Below are 12,872 nucleotides of genomic sequence, written 5' to 3'. Positions count from 1 at the left end.
TTTTTTAACCTCCAGAGAGTGGTTTTCATCCTCTGTGTGGTTTGAGACCATGGGCCCACTTCCCCTTGCTTCATGTGCCAGGCAGATTAGGTGGCTCTGTGGTTCTTAATCCATGAAGTGGGGCTAGCTCGTGATCTAGGGCAGATGGCACAGACATCTCAGACTAGGAAATCAGTGGACTGCTTGGTGACTTCTTGAATAAAGATAGCACATGACTGTAGCATTTAAAATGTTCTGTTGGCTTAATCTAGGAATTTCAGCTTCATCATATTCAGGGTCCAGGATTAATTCAGACTTTTACACTTTGGAATTCTCTCCATACCCTGTGCCTCCCCCAAATCCATCTGTGGTGAAACAGCATTTAATTGAGCGAGAACTCATGTGGTATCATTGTCATCTGACTTATGTGAGAGAAATAGCCGATATTTTGGAGTGATGGTTAGAATCAAATATGTAGCGTGTCTGGCATTACTGCCAGACACATTCTAGACTGGAAAATCCCTGACGGTAACTCTTCACTGTATCCTGGTGTCGCAGAGCCGTGCCCTCTGGAAGCGGCCGTGTGTCTGCTGGATGGCTCCAAGCCCGTGAACCTTGGCAGGGTGAGGGATAGTCCTCAGTGGAAAGAGGGCGCGACTGTCCTGAAGTACGTCGATGGCGACATGTGTCCAGACCAGATTCGGAGAAAGTCAACCACCATCCGCTTCACCTGCAGTGAGAACCAAGTTGTAAGTGACGCACTTTCTCAGCCTCTGATGCTGCAGCTTTGGGGACAGTATGAATCCAAGAGATAGTTAGACTGACGTTTTATTCCCCTTGGGATGTGAGTTGAAGACCTCAGCATGGCCCAGCTTAGCAAAGGGCGAGAGAGCAGCATCCCCTTTGCCCTGTGGGCCATGGAGCACCTTTCTTCTCTGGCTCCTGGGGATGCGGACCTGGCAACTCTAGTTTCAGAATTAGTTGGTTCTCTTTAAAGTTTGACTCCGATCCCCCAAAGGCTGCAGAGAAAACTAATATTTGACAACAAGCCTTTGTCTTCCTGGAGGCAGCTTGGGACAAGCAGAAGGTTGGACAGACCTGGTTCCAAGGCAGCTTTTCCACCTTTGGTGTGTAACTTGGTTGAATACTTAACCACTCTACACCGTTCACTCATTGATAGCATGAGATGTACACATCCTGCTGAGTTCCTGTGGGGTTGAGAGAGAAGAGGTGTCATTTCTGGGGTATGGTGGGTAGGAGTAAATGGGGGCTGGTCCCACCTCTGTGACCTGTGATGCGATTCCTTCTCCTAACAGGTTGGTAGGTGCAGTTGAGCAGGTGTGGACTGACTTAATGGTTCCTCTGGACTGTTTTTCACCACAGGAGCATCTCCACATGTGGGATTAAGGTGTCAGGTTAGGGTTGTAGCTAAGTTTGGGAATAAGGTCAAGCTGGACCAGCCCACTCCATGGTAGAATGAATTGTCCACTCTCTCCAGCTGTCTTGGGCCCCGGTGGTAGGAGGAGCCCAGGACGAGGAAAGTTAGGGCGCCTGAGGCCTGCCCTCTTGACAGGAGTGGAGCCGAGGTTTCCTCTCGGGAAGACTGTGTAGACGCTTAGCCTAGACCCATGAGCTTCTGGGGTCTGGAAACCTGGGGCCCGATAAGACTTTCTCAAATCTGTAACGAAGCAGAGAGGCTCACGACAGAGCAGGCAAGAGCTGACTGACACGTGGGAGGGAAAGTGAGGGTGGTGTGTGAGGGGCTGGCACGTGGTGCCAGGAGGCTGACGACGGTGTGAGCTTGTTGTGGCCGGGCAGCGAGGCCGTCGGGGGACTTCTCTGGGACAGAGTGTATGGCTGGAGCGATCCAGCCAGTTCCCTGGGGGCCGAGAAGCATTTGAGATGGATGGAGCAGGCCGTGGCCAGTGCAGGGGAAGGGTTGGTGGAATTTGTGACTAGTTCCCTTGATGGGTCTTATTGTTTTGTCCTTAACAACAGATTTCAGTTCGTTTGATTTTCAGAGTGTCATCAGTTGTATTTACTCCTTCCTCTCACAGTGGCCCTTCGAGCATCCTTTGCCTACCCTCTCCCCAAGCCCGTCTTATGCCACAGCTGTAGGAAACCCTCCTGGGCCCCCAAGCGGATTCTGGCTCTCACCTGTATGTGCTCAGCCCCCAGTGCCATCTCAGGAACAAGTCCTGGCCCTTTGCTTTTCCTCCGTCTCCCCTCATCCCGAGCCCGGGGAGCTGGAAATATCGTGTGCTTGTGGCATGCAGCCTAAGCTCCTGCTTGATGCAGATTACGTGATTATGGACGTTGAACGCCTGCCCCGTCAGCAGCTGTCTGTGCTCCGCTTGCAGAACTCCAGGCCCATGTTCATCAGTGCCGTGGAGGAATGCGAGTACACCTTTGCCTGGCCCACGGTAGCCGCCTGTCCCGTGAGGGAGAATGTGCACGACAACTGCCAGGTCACCAACCCTGCCACAGGTGAGACGCTGCCGATCCACCCCACCCCCACAACGAGGGACCCTGCCAGTCACCCCGCTCCCCCTGCCCTGCACAGTGAGGGACCCAGGGTGACGCTGGGGCTGCAGGGCACCCCTGGGCAGCAGCATTCTGTCCTGCATGTGTGCTTTTGACCTCCTCTCTGGCGTCCGCCCGATTGTGGCTGGGAGCTCTCCTTCCTGGAGAAGGGACTGCCGCTCTCCCTGGTGGCCCTGCTCCGAGGGCTCCTGGTTCTGAGGGTGCCAGTCACGCTCACACTGGGCCCGCCGGGCTGGTTCGAGTCAGTGTGCTTGTTACCTTCCGGGTTCACGTGGGGGCCGCTGGGAGACTTGAATCTCTGCACTGGGGAATGGGTCCTCCCGCTTCCCTCTGGAGTCCTGGTGGCCGCTGTGGCCCAGCCCCTGGAGGAGGAGGACGCTACGAGCCACTGTCTTCTGGGGAGAGGGGGGCCATCTCATAAATTTGGGGACTGATGGGCTCATGATACGGACAAGCTGGGTCTGGTCAGGAGCGTTTTTAGGGCCGCGTCAGTGACTCGTGGTGAGACGTCAGAAGTCCCGGCAGCAGCGGGCTCTGTGTGCGAGTGCGTTGGCGATGGGCCTCCTGAGTCTGCGTTCCTGGAGTCACCGTGTCCCCTTGCCCTCTCCCCTTTCAGGACACCTGTTTGACCTGACCTCTTTAAGTGGCAGAGCTGGGTTCACGGCGGCCTACAGCGAGAAGGGTCTCGTCTACATCAGCGTCTGCGGGGAGAATGAAAACTGCTCGCCTGGTGTGGGTAAGGGCTGCCCCTCCTCCCTGCCGTCTGCCTGTCTGTCCCTGGGGTCGCCCCTCAGCCTCCGCCTTCCTGTGGCGGGAGAGATGAGCAGAAGGGAAGACCAGACAGCTTTATCTCCTGCAACAGCCAGCTAACGGCGTAGGGGGGCGATACTTGGCCGCGTGCTGAGATATTAGATGTGTGACCTTTGCTCAAACCACGTGGGATGCTCAAAATTATGTGTTAGCTGTGAATCTGAAAGTCTGGATTTATAGAAAGTTCTCATCGGAAAATTGGTCATTTGAATCCATAATCGTGTTTTTTCCTCCCTGCTTCCCGTTTGGTGCAGGGGCCTGCTTCGGGCAGACCAGGATCAGTGTGGGCAAGGCAAACAAGAGGCTGACCTACGTGGATCAGGTCCTGCAGCTGATGTATGAGGACGGATCCCCCTGTCCTTCCAAATCCAGTCTGACCTACAAGAGTGTGATCAGCTTTGTGTGTAGGCCCGAGGCCAGGCCCACCAACAGGCCCATGCTCATCTCCCTCGATAAGCAGACATGCACGCTCTTCTTTTCCTGGCACACGCCTCTGGCCTGCGAGCAGGTGGTGAGTCTGGGGCTGGGCGCGTGTGGCATTTGAAAAACCCAAAGCCCAGGTGCACCCAGGTTCCATCACCCGTTTTATTGACATTCACCTGGCCCCCAGCGAATACCCAGCATATCTCACCCCCTCCTGATGGTGCCAGCAATCAAAGTGCCCAATGTTATGTGACCGAACATTTGGGGACATTAATCCACCCTTAGTGCTTTTTTATTTGCTCAGCTTTTAAATTCTTGTGCGTGACTGAATGGTGATTAATGGTAGACTCCAATGACGTCTTTCCTATTGAATAGACGGAGTGTTCCGTGAGGAATGGAAGCTCCATTATTGACTTGTCTCCCCTCATCCACCGCACTGGGGGTTACGAAGCCTATGACGAGAGTGAGGATGACGACTCCGACACCAACCCGGACTTCTACATCAATATCTGCCAGCCGCTAAATCCTATGCATGGGGTGGCTTGTCCTGCCGGAGCCGCTGTGTGCAAAGTTCCCGTCGACGGTTCCCCCATCGTAAGTGTGGGAAATCCAAGGGCAGTTTTTGCAAGATTTTTAATAACTTTCCTATTGTTGCTTTCAACAGAGAGTCACTCAAGCCGAGAGAATGGAGAAATGAGCAGGCTACGTGTTCTGGGTTCAGTAGGGGGAGAGCCATGTAAGGATCTGTGCATTGAGCCATTGGCTGATAATAGTGGCCAGACGGCCTTTGAGCTGTGGGAGAAAATGTGAACACGTGTGCAGATATGCTGTTGTATCGTTTTGGAAGTCTCGAGGTCAAAATATTTTTCTGTAAAGTGGCAAGAAAGAACACTGGCAGAGCTTGGTGCCTTCGTTTGAAACGCATGTCTTGTGGAATTAAAATGCTCATGAGGTGTAAGCACTTTCTTTGGTGAATGAGTTATAATTCAGGGTAGTAGCTCAATATTCTGCCTTGAAAGTTTGGTTTTATACAAGTATTTTTTTACCCTAGATTTGGATCTTTAAAAAATTGTTTTCCCGGGGCTGGCCTGGTGGTGTAGCCGTTAAGTTCACATGTTCCGCTTCAATGACCTGGGGTGGGCAGGTTTGGATCCTGGGCGTGGACCTGCACACCACTCATCAAGCCATGCTGTGGCAGCATCCACATAGAAAATAGAGGAAGACTGGCACAGGTGTTAGCTCAGGGCCAGTCTTCCTGAAAAAAAAAAAAAAATTGTTTTCATGAGTTATCTTCATGTTTTGTCAAATCATTGATATGTTTTATTATTTGAAATGCATCTCAAAAGTGGTCTGTTTTTATATTTCTATCTGTATGTTTTAAATAGTGGTATCTAAGTATCTAGATGTCCTTTTAAAAGATGGACAGTATATGTGGCATTGAGAAACGGTGGGAGTGGGTGGGTAAATTGGCCATGGTATGAATTTGACAAAGGCATGGCCACGTGAGAAATGAGGGGCCCCGCATAAACCAAGTCCTTGTTGGAAGCACTTCGTATCATCCTTTCCAACAGTGCAGGTTGGGATCCTGGATGTGAGTCACTGGCTGGGAGGTCTGAGCTGCTGTATTTTCCTGCCTGGCTACCCATCTTCAGATTTTAGAAATTGTAGTAAGTTCTCTCATTGGACAGGGTATTGTGTCATCGCAGCCTGAAGATGCCCCACTGTGGTGAACGAAGAGCATTGCAGCTTCATTCCCCACACACATTCATCACATGTATATGTGCCATCCCTGACCGTTCGTCTGTCAGTCATGTGTTGATTTACTCAAAAGGTTTTGATTGAGTCGCCAGAGCTTGTGAGGGGCTGTGCTAAGCAATAAAGGTGATGGTGAGAGACGGAGCCCTGTGCCCATCCTGAGGACGTACTGCGGGGCACTGCTGTGTAAACGGGCCGTGTCAGGACTTCTCTTAACCCAGTTTCTAACTTAGAGGCTCCTCATTTTCAACATGGACGAGATCATTTGTGCACTTCTGCGTTAGCTCTTACTCCACTAACCCGGGAGCAGTTAACTTCCTGACCTACTGTTTGCTTTTTTCTTTGTCTAGGATATTGGCCGAGTCACAGGACCTCCAATCCTCAATCCCATAGCTAATGAAGTTTACTTGAACTTTGAAAGTAGTACTCCTTGCTTAGCGGACAAGCATTTCAACTACACCTCGCTCATCGCGTTTCACTGTAAGAGAGGTGTGAGCATGGTAAGTGTGCCGTCTGTTTACAGTCTAGGGACTGCATTATGGATTAGGGAGCCGGCGGCTGGAACACCGTAAAGCGTGTTTCAGGTCTAAGGATGCCGCGTGCAAAATGTCCACGTTGGCTCATACGGTCTGTCAGTGGTGCATCTGAATAGCTTAAAACCAGTGACTTCTCAATGAATAAGCCCATCGTGAGCTAACGGCATATTTGCACATAGAGGCTTGCTGTGATTTAAAAACATGAAAAACTTGAGTTCAGCTTTGTCTACCAACGTATAAAAGTGTCATAACTTTCTTTCTTTTTAACTGTAACATTGCTGATTTTAATCTTATTGGGAAGTCAGACTTTTGCAGCTATAATCATTCAAGACATAAGCAAACTTCAGAAGTTAGCAAACACAGAAAGACCTCTGAAATCAAAATAGCCACAACAAATCATCCGTTTTATGTCTGAGGAGGTTCTTGACTTCTGTTTTACGAGCATTTTAAAAATAATACTGGCTTCCATTGTAATGAGTACTGTTTTGTCCTAAAGAGTTTTTGCATGCTTTTTCTCTTGACCCCTCTCTGTGAACTGGAGATAAATTGGTAGATTATGGCCCCCATTTCGCAGTGACTCAGAACGGCTGGATGACATGCCTGACGTCACACAGCTCTGCCCCTGCCTGCTGCTCAGAGGGAGGGTTCTTTGCTCCAGGCAGCCTGGCTCCACAACCCCTTATTTATGCTTCTGAAATCCATAAAGCTCTGAAAATTTACAGACCTTTGACGTGAATGCACTGACGTTATTTATGGTCTGTGTTTGTCCCGCCTAATGGGAATATTCATACATCTTGCTGCAGAAATATTAATGTGCTTGATTACAGGACTGTGTGTGCGTGTGTGTGTGTGTGTGTGTGTGTGTGTTTTAGTAGAAGTATATACCCCAAATTGCCTCTTAAAATCCTGACGATGATGAATTCTAAGACTCATCTGGCCCTGTGAGTTCAGATAATGGATTATGGTTCTGTAATGTGTCTTGTAATTTCAGTAAGATGACTTTCTCATGTCTTGTCCTGTAGCAGGTTTGTGAGGGAAAGGAAGCCGTGGCTGCCAGGTGTGGGTGTGTTGACAGTGGCAGGATGTGGCCTGGGAGCAGCCTGACAAGGAGGGGCAGTACAGATTGAGAGCGGGGGAGAATACCAAACCATTGCCTTCTCGGGTCCCCTCCATAAAGAGGCCCACAGCACATCGATGTCCTTGGGCTTGTCCCTGTTCACGAATTGTTGGGCTAGAGATAATTCTGAGTTATCAAGGCAAGGCGGAGCTGTGGTCAGTCAGCTCCTGTATCTCTTTTTCTGCGTGTCTGCACGTTGGTGTGGGTGTGTCGATACCTGCATCTACAGGCACCCACGCTATACAGCAGCATGGCTTAATCTGTACACAGCCTTCCATTTTCACTAGTGTTCCATTCTTGAAAGGGGATTGATCTTTTAAAGGTCCAACTCCTAAGAGCAACACTTGGTTATTTCACACCACCAGGTAAAGAGCGTGTGGCTGCTTATCTATAAAACTGCTAGGGGTTTTCAGCTGGGGTGTCCGCTGGACTCGCCAGTTCTCAGAGAGTTGCCCCTCGAGAGTGATTGGCATTTATTTGTTTTCAGAAACGAGGGCTCTCACGCTGCATGTGGATTCCAGTTTTGGAAAAATCTTAAAGAGATTTTCTTTCCCTGTGGTTTTTATCTTTAGTGGAAATAGTTTTTCCACTTGAGTTCTAGAAAAAAAAGATTCTCAGTAGCCACTAAAAATGAAATTCCCAACCAGCTGCCTCATCTGTTTATGTGGCCATTCTTGGGTGAGGGAAGGAATAAATGCATTGATGCCGGATACTTGGCCTGTGGAATGTCTGGCTGTGTGGTGTCTCGCTCTTCTCGTAAATACCCTCAGTTTCTAGAGATGGTGGAGTGGAGACGCTACCTGTGAGCGTACTGGAGCACTTGCCTCCCTCCTTTGCAATGAGGGGGTCTGATTTTCACACACTTCTCTGTCCTGACATTTACAAACTCTCCCTTTCTTCCTTTGAGCTGGTAGCACGGAGCATTGAGACTGTCTCTCTCTTTCAGTACGGGTGACGGCCTGGAGTCAGCGCAGGGTCCAGGGGTGTGGGCAGTGCTGTGAGGGCAATATTGGCCCCTTGCAGCTGGTGATGACCCTCTTTTGGAGAGAGGCCACTGTGGGTCCCCCAGAGCACTTGGCAGTCCACGCGGCTGTGGCCGCAGACCCCCTTCCCGGGTGCAGCGACGGTGCTCGCAACCCCAGTGGCAGATGTCTCTGGTGCTTGCCGGGGTTGAGGAGCAGGGCGAGGATGCCGTACCCAACCCACGTGGGTTTTCAAGACTTGTGCTCTTCTTCCAAACAGGGGACACCTAAGCTGCTGAGGACCAGTGACTGCGACTTTGTGTTTGAGTGGGAGACCCCGCTTGTCTGTCCTGACGAGGTGAAAACAGAGGGCTGCTCCCTGACGGACGAGCAGTTGTACTACAGCTTCAACTTGTCCAGCCTTTCCAAAAGCACCTTCAAGGTAATGCCGCTCGCCGGGAGCCTGGCTGCGGTGGCCTGGATTCTCATAGCCACTTGTGTTTTAGCTAACATGACATCTGTGACCACTGGAGGATGTGTGGTCACTGACAGTGCATGAAGGGGTGGCGTTCTTAGTGCCTGTCCTGGGTACACAGGGTCAGCGTCTTGGAGGCAGGTTCTGGACACAGTTGATACTCGAGTTGTCCCTCATGGTTCAGAGTGTTTCGTCCCTTAGGGCTTTGTGAGGATTAAATGACCCGATGAGGTCAGCAGGGGGACCCTTCGTATTGCCAATGGAGAATAGGCGGTGGCTTGGGGACGTGTATGTGACCATGTACCCATAAAGGACAAGGCCACATCTAATGTGGCTGGCAGAGACCACGTGGAATTCCCCTTTGTCTCTAGCCTGGCTTTAGGATAAAGAGGCAGCTATTTTGCTGACCACAGAGGCAGTGGGTGGAGGGAGCTAGGCATTCCCCCTGACTTGAGACGCATTTGGTCCTATCTTGCTCTCCCGGCCTGCATCTCATGGACTGTTCGCTGTGTCAGTGAGGCTGTGGCCAGCTTGAGTCACTGGTGGTTGGGGAACCCTAGACCTCTAAGCCTGTGATCTAGATGTTACTGAGTCATGTGGCTATGGACCATGCCCACACAATCCCAGCCCCTCCCTGGGGACAGCAGCCGGTGAGTGGTGAGCTCTGAATCATGTGCCCGGATGCCAGCGCCCTGGATCCTGTAACAGAGACCTTGCCCGGGCACAGGCCCTCCTGACGGGTCACAGCAGGTGTGAGCCTGCAGAGGGTGGGGCAGGCAAGGAGGGACGGTGCACGTTCGATTATGGAGCATCCACTCTGTGCTCATTAACTTGGTCCTGACCTCTCCTCAGAAGGGGACAAGCCCTCTGAGGTCTCCCAGCTGGCTCCCTACCCCAGGCCCGGCTGCAGGGGATGGCCAGCACTGCATGCTGCCGCTGAGAGGGGGCAGGAGGGGGAAGGAGGCTGGGCCTGGGGGTGGAGGGAGGACAGGGCAGTGCCCTCCTGAGGAGCACCAGGCCTGGAGGGAAGGGAGGTGAGCGCCCAGGCTCCACACACAGCATGCAGGCACAGCCCCCCTTTCCTGCTGGAGCCCCCTTCCCTACCCCCATGGCTCTCTCCACCTGGAGCCCCAGTCACAGCCATTCGCGGTGCTGTCTGTCCAGGTGACTCGAGACTCGCGCACCTACAGCGTGGGGGTGTGCACCGCGGCGGCGGGCCTGGATGAAGGAGGCTGCAAGGATGGAGGCGTCTGTCTGCTCTCCGGGAGCAAGGGAGCATCTTTTGGACGGCTGGCGTCCATGAGGCTGGATTACAGGCACCAGGATGAAGCTGTCATTTTAAGTTACGCCAATGGAGATAATTGCCCTCCAGGTAAGTGTTTGCGCGGGGTGAGTTTTGCATTCCTAGTAAATATGAAATTAGATGTGACAGTGGGAGGAAACTGAGGAATGAAGCTCCAAATCCTGTGAGTGCTGAGACCCTGGATCAGACCACGGGACATTACATCCTGACAGCCCCAACCGTGCGTGTTCAGGCCTTGGAACACACACTGGCCTGTAAACTGCTTGTCACATTGTGGCTGGGAGGCCTGGTGGTCCCAAAGGTGGTTTAGGGTGACCACTTCCATAGGGGATCCTCGTTGGGCGATCCTAAGTGATCACGCCCAGCAAGCGCAGCCAAGGTGGTGTTGGCAATCTGGGTTACGCAGATCGTCTTCTTTCCAGAAACTGATGAAGGTGACCCCTGTGTGTTCCCCTTCATATTCAACGGGAAGAGCTATGAGGAATGTGTCGTGGAGAGCAGGGCGAAGCTTTGGTGCTCTACAACTGCCAACTACGACAGGGATCACGAATGGGGATTTTGCAGACACTGTAAGTAGGAGAGCACTGTATCTGGGCACAGACCGGTGCAGCAGACCAGCATACTCTCGAGGCTTGTTTCACATCAAGCTCAGATCTTAGTGGTGCTCCACATTAATGGCAATAATTCTGTTGCATGTAGTTTTTTATTTTCAGGGCTATTTTCCACTAAGAAATTATGTTTTTTAATTGCTCGGGGGGCTGTATCACGTAATTACATATACAGACCGCAGCGGAGCTGGGTTGAGATGCAGATGCTGGGTAGTCCCCTGGGTCCACTCACTAGCTCGAGGGGCTTGTGTCCGCGTACCAGTTTTTGGCACCGGTGATCAGATTCATGCCTCAGCAAAATTGCTCCCTGTCCTGGGTCTGCAGGGTGGCAAGTGAGTCATCAGGAGTAGCAGTGGGCTCACTCGTTGACTTCCTGCTCTGGGGCCGGCACGGGGCAGGGGCTGGGGATCTCATGGTGAGCCAGACTTAGCACCCTTGCTCCTGCGGTGCTTAGAGACCAGTGCTGTGAGCAGATCCTACTAAAGTGTGTTGCACGGACTGTTGTGAGCTCCCAAGGAGGGAGAGATGAGATAAATGCATGAAACGTTATTTAGTTCTTGCAAGCGATCAGGGAACAAAATGATGTATATTAAGGAACTACAGATGCTGAATTTACAAGGGACTACTGTAGTTTTGTTTTGAGGCTTATTGTGAGTGGACCTTTCTCCTGGTCTGTTGGATGACACATGTGTTTTTAGGTAATTGTAGGTATCTTATTGCTACTCTCTTTATTTTTTGTTATCATTGGTACATTAATCAGATAGTGAACATCTGTCTATGAGGATTGAGCTGGTGCCACGGGGTTAAGAAGTGCAGTGAGAGACACTGCGCACTGAGGGAACTTGGTCTATTTAGGGTTAACATTTGTGTGAATGAAACCAAACGCACGCTCCAGCAGGGGAGTGGCCAGTGATGGGCAGAGTCAGGAAGAGCTAAGCGTAGGGAGTGGAGAGAGGAGTTGAAGAAAACTGTGAGATGCAGGCTGTGGTCTGACAAATTTTCTATGTGTCGCGCCCAGCAAACAGCCACCGGACGTCCACGATCATCTTTAAGTGCGATGAAGATGCTGGTATCGGCAGGCCGCAGGTCTTCACTGAAGTTCGTGGCTGCGAGGTGACATTTGAGTGGAAAACAAAAGTTGTCTGCCCTCCGAAGAAGATGGAGTGCAAGTTCATCCAGAAGCACAAAACCTACGACCTCCGGCTGCTGTCCTCCCTCACCGGGTCCTGGCTCTTCGTCCACGAGGGAGCCTCGTGAGTACCCTTCGCCACTCGCTTACGCTGTCTTACTCTGAGTGCGTGGGAACTTGACATTCTGGATGGTAGTGGCCCATCGCAGTCCACCTCTGATTCTAAGGGCAGGACTGCCATGTGAATCTGATGCTCACGCTGGCTTGAATGCCTCTGTGCTCTTGGGGGCAGCCCGGAGGAGTCACCCTGGGGCACGGTAGGCAGTTTGGAGGCAGATGTGAGCAGAAGTGGAGCTTCAGAACCAAAAGAAGCTGGTAATCAGCTGTTGGCCTATCGAATGAGTCTTGTTTTGATTTATATTGGTGAGGGGCAGCCGTCCATTGCTGGGTTTACGGGAGGGATGTTAATTTTCTCAGCTCTTCGGTATGAGCTCCTTAGGCGGTGCTGTCCCGAGGTTCGTTAATTGTACCGACTGCTCTGGGGGTAGAGTGCGCGCTTCCTGCCAGGTGCGTGTCATCCTTCAGTCCTCACTGCAGAGGGAGCGTGGACTTGGGGCATGTAAGTAACCTTGAGTAAGATGAATGGCTCGCCAGGATTTGAGCCATTGCCTGGCCCAATCAGAAGCCCTCTTCTAAACTACATGGCATCTCAGGATTTACCCCGAGTGCCCAGTTGACGCTCTTCTTCCACAATCATCCACTCTTTGGCCTTTCTTTCTGTGCAAATCTGTCCCTTGCTGCATCCAGAGGTGCTGTGGATTCCTCGGTCCTCAGAACGATTACTTCTTCTGAGAGTAACGAAAAGAGCTGCCCCCGAGTGTGTGAGGCTGGAGACTGACCTGGCCGCCCCCTCCCCCATCCCTTTGTGTCTTTCACAGGTACTATATCAATCTGTGTCAGAAAATATACAAGGGGCCCCTCGAGTGCTCCGACAGAGCCAGCGTTTGCAAAAAGAGCGCATCTGGTGAGGTCCAGGTGTTGGGGCTCGTCCACACGCAGAGGCTGGACGTCATAGGTAAGGTTTGGGTCCCTGTCATGGGGTTGCAGGTGCCACGTCTGGGTTGGGACGGTGAGGGTGTCCTTGTGTGACCGGGAGGGGTCAGCACAGGCTGGTTGAACTTCCAGATACTGTTCCCGTGACTGTTTCTCAGGCGTTTGGGCAACTCCTGGA

At 51.8% G+C, this 12,872-nt stretch overlaps 1 protein-coding gene across 1 annotated transcript in view; it reads left to right on the top strand.

Annotated features, from left to right (window-relative positions):
- Positions 1–12,872, top strand: part of IGF2R (insulin like growth factor 2 receptor) — a 115,552-nt gene that overhangs the window by 87,190 nt on the left and 15,490 nt on the right. The window contains exons 31-41 of the mRNA XM_046669771.1: positions 538–728; positions 2,340–2,466; positions 3,140–3,259; positions 3,588–3,844; positions 4,132–4,350; positions 5,862–6,011; positions 8,407–8,568; positions 9,766–9,973; positions 10,327–10,473; positions 11,531–11,765; positions 12,580–12,716. Coding sequence (XP_046525727.1) covers positions 538–728; positions 2,340–2,466; positions 3,140–3,259; positions 3,588–3,844; positions 4,132–4,350; positions 5,862–6,011; positions 8,407–8,568; positions 9,766–9,973; positions 10,327–10,473; positions 11,531–11,765; positions 12,580–12,716 — 1,953 coding nt within the window. The remainder of the gene's footprint in view (positions 1–537; positions 729–2,339; positions 2,467–3,139; positions 3,260–3,587; positions 3,845–4,131; positions 4,351–5,861; positions 6,012–8,406; positions 8,569–9,765; positions 9,974–10,326; positions 10,474–11,530; positions 11,766–12,579; positions 12,717–12,872) is intronic.

This window comes from Equus quagga, chromosome 8, assembly GCF_021613505.1.
Source record: "Equus quagga isolate Etosha38 chromosome 8, UCLA_HA_Equagga_1.0, whole genome shotgun sequence".
NCBI lineage: Eukaryota > Metazoa > Chordata > Mammalia > Perissodactyla > Equidae > Equus > Equus quagga.
The sequence above is the reverse complement of the archived record's forward strand: the minus strand, read 5'-3'. Positions and strand labels throughout refer to the sequence as shown.